This window comes from Cupressus sempervirens, chromosome 1, assembly GCF_028749045.1.
Source record: "Cupressus sempervirens isolate cs-2001-9-10 chromosome 1, ASM2874904v1, whole genome shotgun sequence".
Classification (NCBI taxonomy): Eukaryota; Viridiplantae; Streptophyta; class Pinopsida; order Cupressales; family Cupressaceae; genus Cupressus; species Cupressus sempervirens.
The window spans coordinates 717,416,210-717,439,536 of NC_143118.1; the positions used below are offsets into that span (position 1 = coordinate 717,416,210).

The 23,327-nt window shown below is 36.8% G+C and overlaps 1 protein-coding gene across 3 annotated transcripts in view; it reads left to right on the plus strand.

The window, feature by feature from the left end:
• Positions 1 to 23,327, plus strand: part of UBP14 (ubiquitin-specific protease 14) — a 145,868-nt gene that overhangs the window by 17,308 nt on the left and 105,233 nt on the right. For all 3 annotated transcript variants that reach the window (XM_089787971.1, XM_089787979.1, XM_089787988.1), the window contains exon 6: positions 6,947 to 7,041. In XM_089787971.1, coding sequence (XP_089644097.1) covers positions 6,947 to 7,041 — 95 coding nt within the window. The remainder of the gene's footprint in view (positions 1 to 6,946; positions 7,042 to 23,327) is intronic.

Sequence of the window (23,327 nt, forward strand, 5' to 3'; positions counted from 1 at the left end):
CTTTATATTACTCTTAATTCATGATCCATACGCTGGCAATTATCTCATATCTTTCCTTTAAATAATTAATATTTGCATTTGTTGCAATAATTCGTAATTATTATTATTTATTTAAAACACTCTTAGATTCATACATTCATTTATTATTCTCAATTCATAATTTGCAAGTTAGAAGCTTTCTATAATTCTTGCCATTTTGGAAGCTTTCATTTTATTCGTATTCTAACCAGTTTTCTATAAGGATCAAGTTTACCCGCCTTGGCCTTGCAAAGCCAAAAGTGCAGGGAACTCGGATTGCATCATTCAGTTCTGTTAAGTTGGCCATAACCGGTTGGATATTCTACCATTGAGTTGGCATGACCCGTAGGATTCCAATCTGCAGTTTTGGTAACCAACACCTCCTATCTTGTTTGGCCTCTATATTGATGAGCTTGAGTCCTTCCTCAAGGACTCCTTGCTCCCCACTAATGGTCGCTACTTGCATCAAGGCTTGATCTCCCTTCTCATGTTTGTTGATGATGTTATTTTTCTGGCCTCCTCCCCCGAGGGCCTCCAGAGGCTTGTTGGCTTAGCTTCCTTTTGTGACCTCCGACAACTTTTCGTTAACTTGAGTAAGACTTGGGTTATGGTCTTCAACTTTTTGAAGACTTCGCACTTACACTTCTATATCCAGGGTTAGGAGATCGAGATTGCCTTTTCTTATGTGTACCTTGTGGTCAAGTTCTGTCAACCTCGCTTCAGTTTGAGATTTTCCATTCTAGTAAAGGGATGGGCTCCCTTGCTATGCTCGAGAGAAATGCTTCAGACATCAGTTTTTGGACACTTCATCCAAGTTGCCCCTCTTGGACTTATTGGTCAGATTGACGGTTCTTTATAAGTCGGTGGTTTGGGGTCCCTCTCTGCTTGACTTCGACTTGGCCTCCATCGAGTGCGACCAGACTCTACTGCTTTGCCATATTATCAGATCTCATTGAGTCACCTCGCACAACATTATTTTGGCTGAGTTCGAGGCCCATCCCTTTAGGTTGGCCGCTATTTTTGATCTGATTTGGTTTATTCACCGTTTCTGTTGCTTTGTAGACTCGATGGATGACCAACATAGATGCTTGTACTTGGCCTATTGTTCCTCTATCACAGTTGTTGAATCGGATCCGTCCTCCCCTGGCCGTTGTTGGTTTGCATTGACTGCCTCCCTCCCTTTTTGTTCTCACTTGATGCTCCCACACACCTCCTCCCCTCTCGACAGGAGTTGAACGAGCTTGTCAAGCTTGACATTTATAGACAATACATCGCAATAACGTGATGCAACCCAATTGGAGGGTTACATCTGAAAATGGCCTATGCTGAGCACTTCCTTGATATTTAAGACAATATTATTGTGCACCCTAGCTACCTATCTTGGCATTGGTGTTATGCCTTACACATCTCCCTTGGGTCCTTTAGAGTTGGTTCCCATCGGCTTCAGATCCAGAGTGACCATCACATTGCTAGAGAGGACTGAACTTGTCATTTGTGCACCATAGCCATGGCTGAGATAGAGATCCATTTCATTTTTCCCTGCTCTGCCTACTACGAGATTAGAGGTAGATTTTATTGCTTATTTAAAGAGTGCACTTCCCTTGGGGCCTTTTTTAGCTACATGGACCAGAGGTGCCTTGCACTATATCTTAGAGAGACTACGCAGTTCTGCAAGCACAATTTACAAATCTTATTCCCCTAGAGAGGCCTCGATTCAGCTCATCACTGATTTATACTCTCCCTCATCTCTAGTTTGGGGGATGAAGCGGCTATCCTCTACCATCACCACCAGTCATTCTAGATCTGTGAGACCTTGTGGTGGTACAGTTGTCAGCGACACCCCCAGTAGTTCTCGGCGGTGGCTTGGGGCCCTTGCTCACCCTAGTCAATACCCTTTGATGCTTTACTTCTTTCGATCGAGGAAGGACCCCTAGTCCTTGTCTTGCCGTGTGGTGGCTACCTGCTTCTTCTTTTGTAGCTTGTTTGCTCTTCTCCTTGCATCGTTTGGTGCTTTTGTAGTTGGCTATCTTTCTTCTTATACGCTTTTAAGTCCCATAGACCCTTGGGTGGTCTTTTGTTGGACATTAATAAATTTATCTTATGTTTCACCAAAACACAAACTATAAAAGATAGGTAACCTCATTATGCATGGATTTGTTCTTGCGGTTGTTCACTGTGCGCGAGTCTTGTTGGCTATCTCAAGTTTTTTGGCCAACATGTTCCTAAGAATTTTGGCTCTCTCCAAAAATATCTCGATAGGGGATGTTTAACAAACTTAAAAAAATAAACATTGTGCGATTCAACGCCTTTGAATCTCTTCCTTTACCATTTCTTAGGTTTGCCTTCATCCTCTTGTTGATGTAGGAGCATCCTAGGGTAGTTAGCAATCTTGCATGTTGGAGGGATTTTAGCTTTGGAGTTGAGGACCTAGCTGCCAAAGGAGTGGTGCTTAGTCGATAGTGGGTGTAGTGTTGGCTGAGGTGCTTAGTCGCTAAAGGTTTTCTTAGCATATACTGTTGCTCGGTGTATACTATGTTGCTCGGCATGTGAGGGACTCGACAATGCTTATAGGAGCCCAGTCATGCTTGGTGGTATTTGCTGATGCTCGACAGTTTGGTTTGCCGAAAGAAGTTCTTGAAGATTTGATCAATTGACTTGGAGCATTTAATGCATGTGGCATGAGCTCGTGACATGGAGCGATCGTGGAGTTTGTGTGGACCTATTTGTGTGTTGGGTATTTGTCCTATGTGTATTTAATGGGTGTTGTAAGCCTTCTAGGCATTTGGTATTTAATATTTGTTGCAGGCCAACATGTGGCTTAAATATGCATTTAATGTAAGGGTTTATTTAATTTGTAACTTGCTAAGCCAACTTGTGGCTTAGTTCGGTTTAAGTAGAGGGTCTTGCGGAGTCTTGAGTCATTGTCATTCAGCATGAAGAAGAAGAGTAATTAAGAGGAGCGAAATTTGAGCAGAGCTAGTAGCTAATTGTTGGTTTGGGAAAACAAGAAGGTTGCTTTGTGGGCTTGCGAGCACAAGTTTAGATTCTTCTTGGGTTTTTCTATCAGATTGTGGATCTAGACTAGCTAGGAGTTGGATCTTGCAGAATTACTATTGTAATTGCTTTGTATTTGGGCGTAACCCGGAAGGCCTCACAGACAAGCGTGTTGGATGAAAATCTTATATGAGAATTGGCTAGGCCAACTCCTTTGGGGATTCCTTTGCCTTGCACTACGTCAGGTGGTATTAGAGCTTAAGTTTTCCTAAGTGTGTAGACAAATAGCTGAAGTTGAGGTAGTTTGCACCAGGACCTAGGGTGAAGATTATCAGAGCCAAGGTTTGATTTGGTTGGAGATTTGTTGCAGAGTGTTTGTGAAGATCTTGGAAGTTGCTTCCGAGAAGATTGGACCTTAGGGCAATTAAAGATCTCTGTGATGTTGCGGAAACCAAGATCTCAGAGAAAGTTAAAGCTGATTTCAAATTTTAGATGGAATTAATGAGGATTGAGATAATGAGGGCTATTATTGGTGTACCGAAGAATGTTGGTATTGAAGATGGTTATAAGGAAGCTCCTGAAGACTTTGAAATTGTTGGATCTAGTGGTGAAGACATAACTGATTGAGTTGAGAGATCTATGGAAGACAGAGCTGGTCCACTGGATAGCTCTAACACTCGATTGAAACTGAAACATAAGATGGATGTGCCTAATTTCTCAGGTACTTTGAATCTTGAAGACCTGATTGATTGGATTGGTGAGATGGAAGACTACTTTGAGTTAGAGGATATTGGAGATCCGCTCACAGTGAGGTTGACACAGACTAAGTTGAAAGGACACGCTACTCTTTGGTGGAAAGAATTACAAAGAGAGAGAAGAAGGCGAAATGAAAATCACTCGTTGAAGATTGATGGTGACAAAATTGAAGGCTAAGTTCATCCCTATTGATTATGAACTTGAGTTGTTTAAGAGGTTGCAAAATCTGAAACAAAAGGATTTGTTTGTGAAAGATTATACAGAGGAGTTCTACAAGTTGACTATTTGGTCTAGGCATAGAGAACTTTCGAAGGAGAAGGTGGCTTGGTACATTAATGGCTTGAGATTCAATATTCAGGATGTGATTGGTAATGAATATTGCTTCGGTTTAAGATGCTTATCAGTATGCTTTGAGGACACAAGAGAAGTTGAAGAGAAGACATCAAGGTAATTCTCAAGGAAAGGAAAAGAAGGAACATTCTGAGAAGGATGAATAGATTGCTGAAGATGAACCAAAACTTGTTGAGCAGAAGAAAAGGACAGGTAGAGGTGCATTTAAGGGTACTTGCTACAGATGTGGTGAAGGTCACAAAGCCTTTGAGTGTTCACATAAGGTTGGTGATAGGAGAATTGCTGTGGTGAATGAAGTTGAAGACTGTGTCGATGAACTGGAGTAGGGAGGAGAGAATTTGTTGGCTCGGTGAGGACTGTTTGGTAAGAAGGCACTGGAACCTTGTCAAATGAGTAATTTGCTTAGGACTCCTTGTAAGTCTACTGGAAAAATCTGCAATGTGATTATGGATGTTGGTAGTACGAATAACCTTGTTGCTGAGGAGATGGTTCAGAAACTTGGTTTGAAGAGAGTGAGACATCCTTGTCCTTATAAGATTGGTTTGGTACAAGATGATCATGCTTTGGAAGTAAGGAAGTAGTGTCTTGTTGATTTTCAGATTTGGTAGTATAAGGATCAAGTGTTATGTGATGTTGTGGACGTGAGTAGTTGTCACATATTGCTTGGTAGACCTTGGCAGTATGATTGCAGGGCTATGCATGATTGTGTCAAGAATTTGATTATTGTTGAGAAAGGTGGCAAGAAGCATTCCCTGATTCCTTTGTAGAATGAAGAACTCAGTAGGAGGAACTTGAGTATTGGTAGCCAAGTTGAGTTGAAGGATTCTGAGAGGGTTAGAGATTAGAGTGGAAAACAAACTTGTGGAGCACCTAAGAAAGATGTAATGAAGTAGAGATGGAACAAGAGAAAGAGTGTACAAGTTGATAACTTGGAGGATATGCATGTAAAGAGCTAGTTTGGGATTTATGTGCTGAATCCCAGAAGATGCTCTTCTAGCTACTAAGAACATCTTTTCGCACTTGGGGTGTGTGATGCAGGAGCATCCTAGGGTAGTTAGCAACCTTGCATGTTGGAGGGATTTTGGCTTTGGAGTTGAGGACTAGATCACCAAAGGAGTGGTGCTCAGTCATTACTAGGTGTAGTGTTGGCCGAGGTGCTCAGTCGCTGAAGGTTTTCTCAACATATAGTATTGCTTGCTGTATACTATGTGGCTCGGCATGTGAGGGACTTGGGAATGCTTATAGGAGCTCAGTCATGCTTGGTGGTCTTTATTGACGCTCGACAATTTGGTCGCTCGACAATTTGGTTTGTCGAACAAAGTTCTTGTAGATTTGATCAATCGACTTGGAGCATTTAATGCATGTGGCGTGAGCTCGTGACGTGGAGTGATCGTAGTAGTTTGTGTGGACCTATTTGGGTGTTGGTTATTTGTCCATTGTGTATTTAATGGGTGTTGTAAGCCTTCAAAGGCATTTGGTATTTTATATCTGTTCCAGGCTGACTGGTGGCTTAAAAACATATTTAATGTAAGGGTTTATTTAATTTATAACTTGCTAGGCTTTCTTGTTTCTTTGTTGCATATAACTAGAGGGTTTTGTGAAGTCTTAAGTCATTGTGATTCAGCATGGAGAAGAAGAGTAGTTAAGAGGAGCGAAGTTTGATAAGAGCTAGTGGCTAAGTGTGGGCTTGGGAAAACAAGAAGGTTGCTTGGTGGGTTGGCGAGCACACGTTTAGATTCTTCTTCGTTTTTTCTATCAGATTGTGGATTTGGACTAGCTAGGAGTTGGATCTTGCGAGATCTTGCAGAATTACTATTGTAATTGCTTTGTATTTGGTGGTAACCCAGAAGGCCTTACAACCGGGCGGTTGGATGAAATCTTATACGAGCATTGGCAAGGTTGTGGATCTTAATCTTTGTGTTACTGTTTATATTCCGCTGTGTGGTTAATTGTGGGGGGCTAGGCCATCTCCTTTGGGGATTCTTTTGCCTTGCACTGCGTCACTTGTAAACACGATTATAGCTATGCCCAATATTATGGATTGTGGAAAACTGCTAATTTTAAGACGAGTACATTTTTTTCAGCATAAAATCTTGCTGATCTGGCTTTATAAAAATTCTATTCACTTAGAAATAACATCAACAATTGTGGCAGTAGTTAACTTAAAGGTAAAGCTGGGTTATGTCATGTTATCTTTTGAATGTTCTACACAGTCATGTTAGTTTTTGTTTGTGTAACACTATTTAGTATATGCATTTATGACTGGCCCAGTAATATTGCATAAGATGTTCTCTTCACTTGTTTACATTTAAATGTAAAACTATTTAGTATTTGCATTTCTACAGGCCTAACATTGTATAAGATTGCTTGTATTTTATATTTCCTGATGTTAGATTTTTAATTGGCTGTATTTTTTGAGCTCATTTGTTTACAATTTAAGCAATCAGTTTCAGGTGATTAACGGCTAACCCGACAATTGCTATTGCTTTAATGTTGTGCAACACAATCAATTTGTCATGCATCAACCAATTGCATCTAGGCATTTGATATTATCTCCACAATTTACAACATATTGTTTTTGTAGAGAGTTCATTTGGCAATCTCAAAAACATTTAAAATGTGTGTACTTAAATGTTCAAGGGAGCACCATTTATTATATAAACAAAACTTACTGTTCTAAAGAACTATTTGTTTGCCATGCAACATGGGCTATTTGTGTTTTAAATGTATGTCCTTATTCGTTCATTTTAGTTATGAAACATTTTGAAATGGTCAGGGATGATTGTTTCAATATTTGACAGCTGCTTTAATGTGATGAACTTCTTAGATGTTTACTCTTACCCTGAGGATGAGGCAGTTGAGGATCCTTTTTTAGCTCAACATTTATCATTTTTCGGTATTGATTTTTCATCCTTGAAAAAGGTAAGTTTCCTTTATTTCACTTTTATATTGACGCTCTCATGGATTAACAGTGTCCAGTTTATGTTGGACATTAGTTGGCAAATTAATGTTTTCTGTATTTGCCTTTAGGGTCGGCCTAGATCCTTGGTTTTTCTGATGCTTGTTAAATATATTATTTTCTTGTATTTTGATTGCATTTTCTTATGGATGGAAGTGTAGTTGCTTCTTGTTTTATGGTAGGGGAAGCTGTCAGGATGTCATTTGATGGTTGAAACAATAAATTTCATTAATGCAAGCATAAACTTTTAAACTAAATAGCGACTACTGGAAAATAATTTTTAAGCTTAAATCTGCTGACCTTTTCCTTCATTATTTGGGCTACTATAATACAGAACCATATAGTAAATACTCTATTTCATTATCAACATCGTACTAACTGTTCAGAAGATGACATTAGCACTTATGAATCTGTTAGCCTTCCTGACTGGATAATCTTAGGTCTTTGGTGTATTTTTTAAATTGCATAAAATTTAAATTAGAAGTGCATTTATAACATCAGAATGCAGGTCGTGATCATCAAATCCATATGCTTTGAAAGTTATTATTCACAAAATGACTTACTGGATGGTTATGTATATGGAGATATTTGACAAATCCATAGTTATATCAAAGATAGATTCAAAATCATCATGTTTTGCTTACCGATTGAAATTTCCCATTGCACTCTTAAAATATTCCTTCAGTTAATTCTTACTTGACTTGTGGAATAAAATAAGGAGCTCAAACTTCTTCAACTCATTCCAGTTCTTTACTGCATATATTACATGTTTGCTAAAGGTACATAAATTTTAAACTAAAATGAAATTCTTCATAATAACAAGTTCTGCTATTAGTTTATAGGATGAAATGGCAAAGGTAATATTTTATGTCACCGCTGTTGCTTGTGGATTGTATAAATTGAATTTAGCCTTTGATGATTTCTAATAGAGAGTTCAAGGAACTAAAATCTTAGAATTAAGAGATTACCATCTAGCTTTCTAAAGGAAGGGAGGATTAACTATATACTGGCATGCAATCTTTTTATTCTGACAGCAGCTTGTTTGATCCAATTATTGAGGTAAATGGTCTGGGTTGGCCCAATCATGAGGGTGTTAGAAAATTCATTATTCATAAAAGAGTGATTAAAAATAGAGACAAAGTCTCCATATAAAGAGAAATGTTGAAGAAAGTTCTAAGAAAGAAATAGAAACGCACTAAATGAACTAAAACAACTAGCAGAGAACTTAAAACTACCTAATATGCCTAAATGATCATTAATATAATAGTAAATACCTTATTACCCTCCCTTAATTGTCATTTTACCAATTACCATGACAGAAAACAAGAATTTCCAAGGCTTTTGATCATGAACTCATAGGAGGCAGAGTCTTCATACTGGTCTGTAGCATGAGCCTACTGCTGAGACTCTTTTTGGTTGGTCTTCTGATCAGCCAACTGCTTTCTGCAAATTTTCTATACATGACCAAGCTTCCCACAATAGTGAGGTGATTTTCTTGGAACCTCCTTCGATGCACACTGTTATTTCTGCTCAGTGGACACGCCTTGTCCTTTTTTCGTGGCTGTTAAGGCCAGTTTCTCACTGATCATGTCACGAGTGCTACCAAACTGCTGTCTCCACCTAGCTTGCTGCAATAACTCATCAAACCTTATGTCAACATTATTGGAGGTTAATGTTCAGCATCTCAATAAAATGTATGTAGGACCGAGACTCAAGTGTAATCACTACCATGTCCTCTTCATTCTTGTGACCAATGGCCTTTAGTTGATCATGTTGTAATATCCTACTCGGATATTCTCCCGAACTTTTACCACAATAATGTTCAGATTATAAGTAGAGAAATTATGCAAAAAGACCAACAATATAACCAGTAAATGCTCATAGAAATTATTCAAAATGTTATTGCATTATAATATTCAGCAATACAATAATAATCAAAGTGTAAAAACAGTGATAACAGTCAGATTGGATAACCAGAAATGAACATGAAATGCAACTGTGAACACCAGCGCAAATTTGCCACAAAAGATGAATCGGGGCTACGTCCAATCCACCAAGAAGAACCTAAGGGTTTGAGTCCTCAGATCCTGAATAGAAGTTGAAGCTTCCTTAATTTCTCGAAGAGAAATCTCAAACCAAATCAATATCCAAGCATGCCGAAAATGAACTCCTCATCCTTCTTTTATGCTCAAAGCGGTGACTCTTCAGTTTCCTTCTCCTATCCTTTTGTCTTTTTCCTTATTGTCACTCACTTTATAGTACTAATTTGACCCATTATTTAGATTTGCATTAAGCTCCCTTAAGCTAGAATTAATATTTTATGCATTTGACTTCAGAATTCCCAATGCCCTTAAAAGGGGATATTACACATTTATTTTCTTGATCTTCATAAGATGCTCCTTCAAAGAAATCTTCTCATCCATCATATGGGAAAACAACATATTCTTCAAAAAGAAAACTCAACTTTTATCCTATGTTTCATGGAGAATTTTTAGGTGCACCCAAATCTTTGTAGCAGACTTTCCAGAATACACTTCTGGATGCATCTCATCCGTGACATATAATTACAGCAACATAACTGCTTCTTCGTTATGTTCATTAAACTTGTCTTGGTCTTTTGCCTGCAGCTGTAGGGTGAGTAGAGGTACCAAGGACAAGAATATAGAGAATCCTTTGCTTCTAGGTATTATAACTCCCAATGTTGAACTGCTGATTGCCCTCCAACATGATCTTGGTCAACGTCCCCATCTCTCCCATTTTCCTTGCACGAAAAGAGAGGCAAACTGAAGTTGTAAAAACACTGATTTTCTGTCAAAAGCTAGTAAAAACTTTCAGTGAAGAGCTTGTCTGAATGCTGAAGATTTGATTTTCAGGTCAAAACCAGTCAAACCTCATGAACAATCCCAAGCCAAATTTGCACTGAGTAAAAATCTTTGTTCTTGAGGAAAAATGGTAAACCTTTTTACACAAATTATGATATTGGAAATCTGGAAGATGGGGTTCACAAACACTCGCAATAAAAAAAACAAAATCCAGCCCTCTGAAGAAATCACAGCCAAAGGGAAAACCGACAACTTGTCTCCAAAATCTGCAAAATGTCAAGAAATTAGACCAGGTCACATGAAATTTCTAAGGCACGACTTCCCTTTAGATAAATTGCAGTAAAAACTGTACAAAAATTGTTGCTTCCTTTGTGGGTAGTAAGACAAATGCAGGCAGCAGAAACAGGACCAGATGCGCAGGTTAGACAATTCTTCACACACAGATGATCAAAATTGTGATCTTAAAACAGAAAAATGCACCCAACTTCACATTAAAATACCTTCCCTAAACCAGCACAGGCTAAAGGAAAACCATGGGCATGGGAAACAACCTATGAACACAAAGGGAAAATGCAACATCTGTAGCTTGAGTGATGCCCAAAATGTGGCCAAAATAAAAGACAGGAAAAAAGCTTTCCTTCGTCCTGCAGGATTACACAAGGCCATCGGAAAATCTACAAAACTAATTCCCTTAAAAGGTCATTTGCATAAAATGCACCAAATAGTTACAAATTTCCTTCTCCTAGCACACAAGAACAGCAAATGGAAGATATAACAGCCAGCTCAAAAACAGAAAAATTCGAAAATGTCACCCAACAAGAGAAATTGCAGCCCAAACCTAGTCGTGAAAAACACAAATGTGGACACACAAAAAGGCAAACAAATCTCTACTAAACTCCTCCGCGGCTTTTTCAAATCGGAAAACCCTCAGGAAGAAATACTTAATTCCTTTGAACAACTTTAAAAGTCCTGTGAAATACGATTTTTCATAAAAATTGTGGAAGATACCATGTTACAAATATTCATTGTTGACAAAAGAGTGATTACAAAATGGAGACAAAGTCTCCTTAGAGAACTAATGAAGAAATTTAGTAAAAATAAAAATAGAAACATATTAAATGAACTAAAACAATAATTGTAGAAATTAGAAACTCTTTAATATAATAATAAGTATTAATGATTATTAATATAATATTAAATACTTTATTAGAGGGACTGTATACTCCGAAGTGGAGAATAGGTTTGAACTTGGAGGAGGGGAAATGTCCTCCCTAAAATTATTTCCAGAACTTTTCACACTTGAATACATCAATCAGATAAAGCATCATTACTGCTGTCCTTGCATAATATTTCGTCCTTGGTTTATTGGGATTGGCTTTTTGTGCCCAGAGTTATTTTGGCTGGGTTATTATGTCTGCATACCCTCCAAAAGAGACTCCACTAGGAAAAATCCTAGGAGAGGAGAAATCCTCACAAAAGGAAAATTCCTCCATCCCCAAAGTGTGCGAAGAAATTCTAGAAAGAGGGAAAAGTAAATGTTGTGGCCAAGGCATGATAACAATCCAAAATCCTCTACTGCCTCCCACCTGCGCCAACGAAAGTGAATTCATCATGCTGAATGATTCTTGTTGAAATATAGCATCAGTCAAAGTGATATACTCATTACATTGAGTATTTGTATTCATGATTTATGTGAACATTGTTTTATGTCTTATATTATTGATAAGAATTATATATATATATATATATAAAACCCATTATATATTATTATATAATAATATATTACATAAATGGTTAATATATTAATATTACATATATGCTTAAAGGTGAGTTATACATATAGTTAATTAAAGATGATTAACTATAGGGATGTCTCTTGGAGATACATGTCTCCTCTTCTCATATTTATATGAGATCCAAATCTGCATTTGGAAATCATCAATTACAATGGCCATGATTATACATTTGCAGAAACGATCTTTGTTACTTTAACAATGTCTATCCATACTTAATCTTATATTAGAGAGATGGCTGTCATTTGGAAAGTACATACCAAATACAAGGGCAATACTACTACATTTGCAGCAGATTTGGAAAACATTAACATGTTATCAGAGCCAAACTGCAAATAAAATAGAAAAGGAAAGCAGTGATTTCTGTTTTTAATTGAAAGAATATTTCTTTGACATTACAGAAAGTGTAATGAAGTAACATTGTAACATCAAGATTTTAAGTCATCTTGAATTTATTAGTGCCGCAAATATTTCCTTGGCAAATCATGGTTCTTATCTGATAGTGGGAAATTACAGAAAGGAAATCATTGTAAAGTTATTCACCCAATATAAATTCTTGAGACTTGTGAATTGAAAGTTTCTTTTATTTATGCTTGGTGGATTTGCGTTGAGGGCACTCATCATCTATAGATCACAATAATAATATTGCTAATGATAAATTAGTCAACCGTAAGATGTCATAATAAGAAGAAAAAACAAATGAAAACAAATTGGCTTCTTAGTATCTTATGCGGATCTTCATATTTGGAGTGTGAGACTCTATCCTTAGCAGAGAAGGAAAAGACACGCATAAGCGATAATGGAATACATTTTTTTTTCTTTGTTCTAGTGTTCTTCTCATGTTCAAATTGCATGCATTCATCGCAATTGAAGATCCTTGAGAATAATAGTGTATGAGGAGGAGTGGCTAGTAGTCATCAGCTTCGGGCACGACTGGGGTGAGACTTGCATGTAGATGGACGAGGTTCTTTTTAGTGTTGCAGGGTCCATCAAGAATTTTGGAGTGATATTTACAAAGGTACTGGACTTCAGTACAGCGTACCTGACTATCAATCACCCATGCTTTGTTTGAAATTTCATTTGATAGAGAGGAATACAAAACACGGTTCTCAGGATCATAAGTATCTTCTTCTCTAATGACATTTGTACAATTTGCCTGTTGTTTGGAATTTTTAGGACAATTAGATCTATAGTGTCCAAATTTTTCATATTTGAAACACTTTATTTGAGATAGATCTTTCTTGGGCTTTCCCTTCTTTTGATTCCCCTTTTTCTTCTTGAAATGCTTCTTCTTGCCCTTATAGGAGTTTGTATTAAGAACGTGAAGTTCTTCATCTTCTACTTTTGGTTTCCCTCCTTTCTTTAGTTTTCTGGATTCCTCTTGAAGACAATCATTCTTGAGTCTATTAAAGTTCGGAAGCTGATCTCTGGCACTTATTCCTTGTGCGAATGTTTCCATGAATCTAACAATCCATCTATAGCCATAAGCGTTAATTCGGTGTCATTGATGATGGTTCCTATGCTTTGATAGTTCATCTCTAATGCTGGCAACTCTTAGGAAATAAGAGTTTATCGATTCTCCTTTCTTTATCTGAATGTGATTCAGTTGCCTTTTTAGTGCAAGAACCCTAGTTGCATTGTTTACTTCATATGCATTTTGTAATGCATTCATCATATCATAGGCAGTTTGATGTTTCGTAAGCATAGGTACGATATCATTTTTAACTCTATCCAAGATGATTTGAATAGCTTTTCTATTTCCATTGCTCTATATGGATTTGTGAGGTTCAACTGGGGGTTGCTTGGATGCTCCATCAATGAATTGTTTTACATTGTTCTCTTCAAGAATAATTAAGATGCTGAATTTCCAGGCTGCAAAGTGTTCTTTCCCATCAAACCTGTCCTCGGGTCTGATTGTATATGCCATTGAAGACAGGAGAAAATTACTAAATATATATAAAGTCTGATGACTGAATTTGTAGAGCCTTGGATTTAATAACTTAGCTCTGATCCCATGTAAAGTTTTGCAAATTCTTTTGTTCTTGAATCAAACTTATAGTTCAGTTTCAAAAGGCAGAGAATGATCCTTTAAATAATATGTATACTCAGATTGTTTGAAGGAGATATCACTAATCTTTAATGCAGGTCCAAACCTCTAAACTCGATATTGAATGAATAACAATATCTTTGAATTTCCAATTCACAGGAAGTAGAATACTTAGAAGAGCAGACTGCTATGTTTGTGTGTCTTATCCTATTTAGAGGGTATGTCCCTCAAGGGACATGATCCTTAAATTTGGCATCAAACATAATTATTCCTAAATTGGCGACTTCAAGAAACTCAGATTAGTATTAACAAACTAACTATTAGTTTAGTCAAATACAAAACAAAAGTATCTATTGGAAATTGCTAGCACCTATAGGAGAGGAATAAATATATATTAATTGCCAATCATTGGATATATTATCCATAAAAGAAGGTACGATTTGTACTGTCAAACTTGTAGGATGATCTAGGTTATATTCTTAACATATCTTTATTCTTAAGGCAAAGCACAAATAAACCTCTTTGAATTATTCGGCTAAAGCTTACTACAATTCTTGATTTTTTACCCCAAATAGAATAAATGAATCATCCAAAATTTCCTAGCAAGAAGAAATTTGTCTTCCACTTTGAAGAAAGTGAGAGAGTTTTCAGTTTGGAAAGAGGGGCTTACCCATTTTGCCTCCTCCAGGATTTGAACTCTTTGCTGCAATGACGTCTCCCAATATCCATTCTTAGTTCCATGAGCTAGAGCGCACACAATTTCACCAGTGAAAAAAGCAGAAGCAAGGCAAATGGTTACATTCTTCTTGCGACAACCGCTATATACAACGGTTTTTCCATGCTACCCTCTCCATTACCAAGCATGGTCGCCTTTGTGCCACTCTTCTCCATGATGTTTTGACCTCCTTCGGCCTTGCCTCTCCATGATTATCTTGCTCCATTTAGATTAGACCTGCACATAGAGGAAAAAGGTTAGGAAATCAAACCCTAAACGATGCCCTCTCCTTAACAGGTATGACACACTCATGAAACCAAAGCCCTGAACACAGAATAATGACATGATGCCATGAGACACAGAGAAAGGGGGAAAGCAAGATCACAAAACAAGGGAGGAAAACAAAACATGGGAAACACACACTGGAAGTCAGGCAAGCCCTACAATTTTGGGCAATACGAGAATGGTGCTCACTTGCAAAGCCTCCTCCAAAAAGTGTATACATACATTTTATGTGTGTGTGTGTGTCTACGAAATTAACAATTGTCTAATAATTACTAATCATAAATCATGAAACAATATTCGTTAATGAATAGACATGTCCCATGAAGGGTGAAGGGACATGTCTCTCCTTTCTCATCCACAATATAAATACAGGGGAGCTCGCTGCCTTCGGAAGACAAAAATCACAGGCAATACTATTACATTTGCAGCGATCACACTTTAACAGAATTAAATATGCAATTTCTTGAATTTTAATAAAGTGTTGTTAGACAAGATAATAACTCTCATAAAAATATTAACACATGAAGTAAATATATACAATTTACAATAAGCTGATGCTAGATTTCAGCACTAAGTCTAATTGCAAATGAAAATACCTGATTTCTCCAACACAATAGAGTGTTTATAACAACAATCAACATTCAAACCCTCACACAATTCACTGGAACACCAAACACAGTAGTTGAATGAATAGGGAAATCAAAGCAATGATCGATTTTATCTTTAAAATCTTAACGCCATTTCTTGATGAGTTGATGACTCACGTCAGCAACAAACTTCCACAACTGAAGAAATGAAGTACGACTGCTAGCCTCTTGAGTCACTGTAGTTACTCTTGGGCAACTATAAACTATATCTGCTGATAGACTTCACAATTTAGAGACTAATCATCACCTAATTTAACACATTGAAGCTCTGTTAAGGCTTGCAACATCCACCTTTCCCAGGGCCTAGCTAACAACTTTCATATCAATGAGCACAATTACTTTTCCATATTCATGAGCATGAGAAGGTAGTAATAACAATTATCTTATATGTTCATGCAAAAGAGATTAACAATTTCAATCAATTTAACTGAAATATCATAACTAACAATTGGAGACATCATCAATAAATCTAAAATAGAGGATTTAAATTTTCCATACCCTAAGTTTTGAAACCGGAATTTGCCTAGGGAAGCATCTGCAAAACCCAGGTTAGACTACCTATACCACACAGGACACAAATAGTTAATGACCAATACCATTTAGGGCATCAAATACCATTGTATCAAAATGACGAATACCATTTACAACATCAAATACCATTGTATCATCCCTTTTCCTATTGCTAATTATGGCAATAACATAATAGTTAAAAGATACGTTCATTTTCTTTATTCACATAAAAGGAGAGTTATTGTTAAAGTTTGTAGCTGCAATAGAGATCTTTATGTCTCGAAATTTGGATGTTATTACCGTTATTGTCATCTTCAGCTGAAAATGACACTTAAGTTTAATTTGTAATATTAAATGTAAATGACTTGTGTCATTCACATGCATTGAGGCATGAATATTCGAAGAGTTATAATTAATTATAAGAGTTTATGAGAATCTCAAGAGACCTTCGGTTATTATGTGAAGAGTCTCTCCTATTGTTATATATTCACATCAAGCAAAGGATATTGTACATTGAACTTTTATGATCAATAAAATGATATTTTTGTTGCGTGGCTGGGTTTTTCCCTTCATTCTAGAAAGGTTTTCCAAGGATATTTCTGGTGTTTATTGTTTTAGTTTTGACTCTTGCTCATTGTTGTTTATCTTCTTTTATTTCTGGGCTGAAAACTTAATAGTTATAACATACATCAAGTAGGCCTATCTCAAGCATATATATATATATATATATCATGTTCAATTTGGAAGATCAACTGAGCTCACTATTTACCAATTATATTGAAGAGGAAAAACTGATTTCATTGAAGGAAGTAACCGATTCAATGATATTAATCAATCTAACATATCTTCAACTTGTAATTTCTAATGTCACCAGAGTAAAATACTGATTACCAGAAGATATTGAATACAGAGCGTATCTCTGTCTTGTGCAACCCTTGGCATTTGGTGGAGAGGAGAAACATTGTCAAGGGCTTAACCTCCCAACCGTGGACCTTTAAAGATCCCCACACAATCTCAATCGGGAAAGACCCTCCCGACCTGAAAATAAACAGGGAATACCATGTCCAGCCAGTGAGCATCCCGATATTTAGAGTATCAACCCACCGCTCGAGTAGACAACAAGATCAAAACATTGGACCTCCATGAGCTAACTTGGTATATGCAATTTTGATTATTCATTTACTCTTGTTTACTGACATTCAATTGTGCTTTCAAGATACTTTGCTCCTCCCCCCCTTTCGTCTTGATCATTTTAGTCCTAATGGGTGTCTCCTAGGAGATCCCTTGAATAAATTCAGTTCTAGTATCAATTTGCATTTCTAAATCCAATTTGTTGTACACAACCTTTATCATGACATCATATGCTGTACTTATCTCAAAGGCATGTTACCAACACCTCTGTATAAGCGAACATAAATTAACAATATGCACAAAAAGTATTTCGGTGTTTTGTAGATATCATATACAATATTTGTAAGTGGCATATGCATAGCGGATCACTTGCAATAATACAATGACAACTTATCATGTTCACATCTATGATATTGTCATACAATCCTTATGCTACAATAAAACAATGGAATAATGAATGCATAACCTGCTGGAAGAGGTGCACTGCCTTGCACGATACCTAGACTGGAGTATGCCAGGCCCCTTAGCAATTGCAAATCTTAGTATTAATGCAATACATAATCACAAATCGACAACATTGTTATGCGATTCTCTCATATACAACTTTAGCAATATAAGTGCAAATCGTAGAAGTGTCTAAACGACATTATGGATACAAGATACTAATATGAACAAAGGAAAATGCACTCGCAATTCTCAATATAGAGCTCTATGCAGATATCAGTTTGAAATCCTTGGTATGATAATGAAATCACAAGTACAAGTTCACTCAGTATGGATACAATTCTCATTGGTGCCTCATTGGCTCCTTGAATACTAATCTCAAAACAATGGCGATATAATCGCAAGAATGAACTTCAATGACCATATGAAGCAAATGTAGATAGAGAAAGACAGTCACAAAAACGACAATAGTGGATATCAAATGCATTTTTTAGTATGAAGGAAAATCGCATAAATATAGAGGGTGCTTGCTGTTTCAAACACATGCTTTCTATAATAATGGAGTTACAAGAAAAAAGCAAAAAAAGTGGCAGTTATAAAGATCAAAGAGCCATCGAACATGTGGCATATCATAAATTAAAATGGTCACCAAAAAGCCGTAAGGCCAGATGAAGGATTAGGAAAAAAATATGGCCACCCAAGGAAATAATAAATAAGACTTGGCCAATGATGAAAGGAATAATATAACAATATTGTATCAATATATATATAACATTATGGTATTTATAAATATCTATATGTGTTATGTACACATATATATGTACATGCGTAAACCCTATTTCTATATTTCTTGACTATACATCAAATATCAAGTATGCGTATACGTCTTAATATATTTTAATTGGTTTTCGCATATACATATATACATGTATGTTCATGTATAGATATTTAAGTATCATGGTGTCGATATGCTAAGACATACCTAAATACCAAGAAGCCCCAACCGAATAATTCAAATGATAAAGGTAATAACTTGTTCATATTTCAATTTATGCTTAGTGATTTCTTCAATTATTAAGTGATATAAAATTTAACGGGTTAGCTCATGGTCGTCCAACACTCTTGCTTGCCTAGCCCTTTACTCGTTGTCATGGTGGTTCAAGGCTCATACCTATTTGCCCAGTGATAGGTGGTGTCCCTGTGCCCCTTTCCTTTTTGAAAATGCTTTCCCACCTTCGACATACTTCTGCAAGGAAAGGAAATTCTCCGTGATTATATCATAATCCTCAACATTATTAAAATTACCATAATAAGTTATTATTCATAACCTTCATAACGGCTAACCAACATTTCACTTCCCAAGATGAATAACAAACTTCCCAAGATTTCAAGATAACAATATAATAGCATCATAACGATTAACTAATATGTCATCTTCATATGAAAATTATAGCAATTAACCATCTTACCATTTCATATAACTAATTTTACTTGTCATCTGACTTCAGGTGAAACCTTGCAGCTATATGGACATTTTTAAATTGAGTCAAAAATTGGGATGTAGCATGGCCTATGATTGAACCCATCTCTCCACTTGCAAAATTCATTGGGTCTCTCATAAATTCAAAGTGCTGAAACTTTAAAAAACATTACAATTCCTCAAGTTGATATACAGAAACCCTTGTTTCATTTTCATAATTCCACGTTCAATTTTGAATACAATGACATGCAAACTAGGGTGTTATGAAGTTAACTTTGCTTTGTGATTTCAGATGGTGCTGCCAACTGTATCAGCTTGATCATGAGCTCTTGTTGCAGACAGTAATGATACTTCTTCCTCAAACTACAGTGTGTGAGATACCTCGAGTTACATGTTTCCCTTGAAGGAGAAATGAGTCTGAAAGCTAGGCAATTTGCCTAAAATGATCACACTTAGGCAACAATGTTACTATTGGAAATCTGCTATCAAAGTGCCCAGCAATGGAAGACACTATATTATGTGTAATCTATTCAGCTCTAGTTAAAATCTATCCGGAAACCCTTGACTTATCATCTTCCAATTTGCAAATACTTGACTCCTGAATGAAGCCAACTATGAAGCAACTTCAGATGATGATTTCACACCTTCAGATTGTTGTTGCAGAGAATCAGTTAAGCCCTGCAGTGCCAAAAAGCTCTGAAAACCTTCAGAAACTCTTGGTCCATCCAAATCTCAATGCCGTCCAAAATTAATTTGAAATGCTTATCACAGCACAAGTTCAATTTCTGTTAGAAATTCTTTTTTATAATATTTCACCAGGAATCTTCACTCACAAATCCATTTAGTGACTTCAATTTCATTTCCTTTTGACACAAAGTTGACTTTATATTATATCATTAATACTGTTTCAATGAGTATTAATTTTCTCGATACCTTCAAATGGCCCCAGTTTATCATAAGGTCAATTTTTAACTTTATAAAATAACTTAAATTATTAAAGATCATTAAAGGGCCAAGGCCATTAAAATATTAATATATCATTAAATACTCATTATTTGATGAGCCGTATGAACCAAAGAGTCAACACCATTTACTACACATCCATTTGCCTTACTAAAAATAGTATGGGTCCATCTTGAACATCACAAACTTACTATGAATAGTAAGTCCCTCCAAATGAAACCATAAGCCTCTAAATATCAATGCCTCAAAACAAATGAAAGGTCTGGTGAGATAAACCCTTACAATGGCCACATGAAGAGCTCCAAAACTCCCAAATTGGACTCTTCGGACAACTCCATTAGCCTACGAGAGTCTGGAAATAGGCTAATCCCGTGAAAGTTGATGCTCACGAAAATGAGGACATTACAATTGTGTCACTGGGGATGTCTCGGGGATGTCCCTCCTGTGAGAATGCTTGTGATTTGGAGGGGACACATCCCTAGGGTACACTGGTTATCATATATATATATATTATATTAATTCATATGTTGAAATTATGTACAATAATTAGATATTAATATATATGATTTTGAAAATCAAAGTTGAAACTATTAAATATATATTAATTTAGCTATAGTTGGAAACTTTGATCAATTAAAAAAAATAGGTCCAAAATATAATAAGGAATTTTCTTTATTAATTTATTAATACACATAGAAGATAGGATTTCTCTAAAATTTCATACAGTCGAAATTGATTAGTCCCCTTTGTCCATCGCCTTTTGCTTGCATTACCAATGTTTTTTTGTCCAAAGAAACCCCTTTTCCTGTGTTAGTTCTTCTAGTTGAAACCCTAAATGTGTAATGGACACCCTAGAATTGCCCAAAAACTAAAACAACTGCTGATAGGAATTTAGTCAAATAATTTGCATCCAACTCTTAATTTCTCCTTTAAATGTTTAAACCCTTTTATGGCTCCGGAAATAAAATGTTTAAACCCTTTTTATGTCTTTGCATAGATTTGAAACCGCATAACATGAACAAGAAGAAATTTATAATAATATGCAAACTGAAGATTGAACTACTGCTGAAATAATATTAATTTTCAACTAATAAAATCAAATACATAGCGGACTTTTCAACTCACTAATTACTCTAACATTATAACATAATTTTTCAGTAATGACTTCCCATCTTGCTATTACAGTAACATGAATAGTGCCGCGCTACAGTGCTACTATAGTAAAATCTGCCTTCAATCAGTCCAAGACCTTCATAAAATCATCCCTTCACAATGGCATAAGCATCGGACAAGAAGCGTGAATGATATGAGCAAACACTCAATCCGCATGTAACTGGAAATGCACCCAATCTGCCTGTTAATGAAGCTGATAGCAATGAATTCCAAAGGCCAAACTGCAAGGGAATGACATCTAGAATGTCACAAGAGAGGATAGACGTGCTTTAATGCCAAGAACAGATCTACAACTCACACATCAATTTTCTTCTCATATTCCACTTGCTGAATGAAGCCACTAACGCTCCCTTTTATTCTTTCTTCAAGAGTTGATTCAACTCACATGAGTAATGTGGGATAAAAGATGTGAAGTATAAAACATATTAAAACAATCACTTATGTCTCTCTTAGGCGACCCTTTTTGATTTGCACACATTGCCATAAAATTTAATATTAAAGTAACACTTTAATATTTTACAACTAAATTAAATATTACTTTAATAATACTTTAGGCATAAAAATATATTAACTATTGGACTTGGAATAGCACGAGTGATAGCTTGTTGGAAAGCTCTCACTGAGTAGTATCAAATTGAATCACCAAAACTAGCTTCCCCTGTGTTTTGCTGACTTACTAAAAATAGTAAGTATGCCTGAGACTAAGTAAATCAACTTCGTTTTGGCCCAAACTAGAGGTGACTAGGCCAAAACACTCTAAGATCCCTTTAAACCCTTCATTAGCCCTCGGGACCATGTAGAACTAGGCTAATGCACACACACTTAGTTGATTGCTAAAGTGGGGACATTATAGTCCGCCCCCCTTGAACTTGCTTGCCCTCAAGCAATCTCAGTCTAGCCTATTGAATAACTTGCTCACTCTCCCATGTAGCATTCTCTGGCAGGTCTTTCCATCTGACCAAATACTCCTTCGCTATCTTGGTTCTGAGTTTCCTCTTTCAGGTGTCCAGAATAGACTCAGGTACTAACACGAGCTTCCCCTCCTCATCCAAAGGGGGTAAATTTGTAGAAGGAATTGAAATATAGTGTGTACCCGACTGCCCTCTAGAAACTCAAGCTCATAGGCGAGTTCTCCCACTCTGTGAATCACCCTGTAGCGACCATAAAATCTAGGCTTCAAGTTCTCAGCTCAGCTCCTCTTGAGCGATGAGTGCCTATAGGTTGTAGCCTCAAATACACCATATCCCCTACCTCGAAACTACACTATACAACTTCTGCTGATTTTGAGCCTGTTGTATGTTCTCCTTGAGTGCTCTTAGAATAACCTGACTATCCTGCAACAATTCTTTGGCTTTGGGCACTCCGCTGTTCCCCAAAACTAAATCCATGAAGTTGGGTGCGTGATACCCATACAGTGCCATAAATGGAGTCATCTTGATGGTAATGTGATATGTGGTATTGTAACAATACTCCCCCATGTATAACCACTTGACCCACGCTCTTTGTTGCGTAGTCACATAGATCTGCAAATAGCCTTCCACCCATTTATTTACTATTTCTGTTTGCCCATCTGTCTGAGGGTGGTAACTCGTACTAGGTGTAAGATGTGTACCATACAACTTGAACAACTCCTGCCAAAAGGCGCTCATGAACTTGCTATCCCTATCACTAATAGGTACTAACATGAGCTTCCCCTCCTCATCCAAAGAGGGTAAATCTGTAAAAGGAACTACACTCTGACCAATGGCTTTCTTAAGCCTTAACACACGAAATATAGTGTGCACCTGACTGCCCTCTAGAAGCTCAAGCTCATAGGCGAGTTTTCCCACTTTGTGAATCACCCTGTTGTGACTATAAAATCTAGGCTTTAGCTTCTTTGCTTAGCTCCTCTTGAGCGATGATTGCCTAGGTGTAGTCTCAAATACAGCATATCCCCTACTTCGAAACTACGCTCTACCCTATGATGATCAGCATACAACTTCTGCTGATTTTGAGCTTGTTGTATGTTCTCCTTGAGTGCTCTTTGGAGAACCTGACTATCCTAAAACAAGTCTTTGGCTTTGGGTACTTGACTGTTCCGCAAAACTAAATCCATTAAGCGGGGTGCGTCATACCCATACAATGCCATATCATTGTTTTTCTTAGGATGACGATAGGGGGTAATCATGATTGGTTTGGCTTCCTCCTCGAGCTCAATAACATGCTCTATTCTCTTGTTAGGAGGAACCCCGTGTGGAAT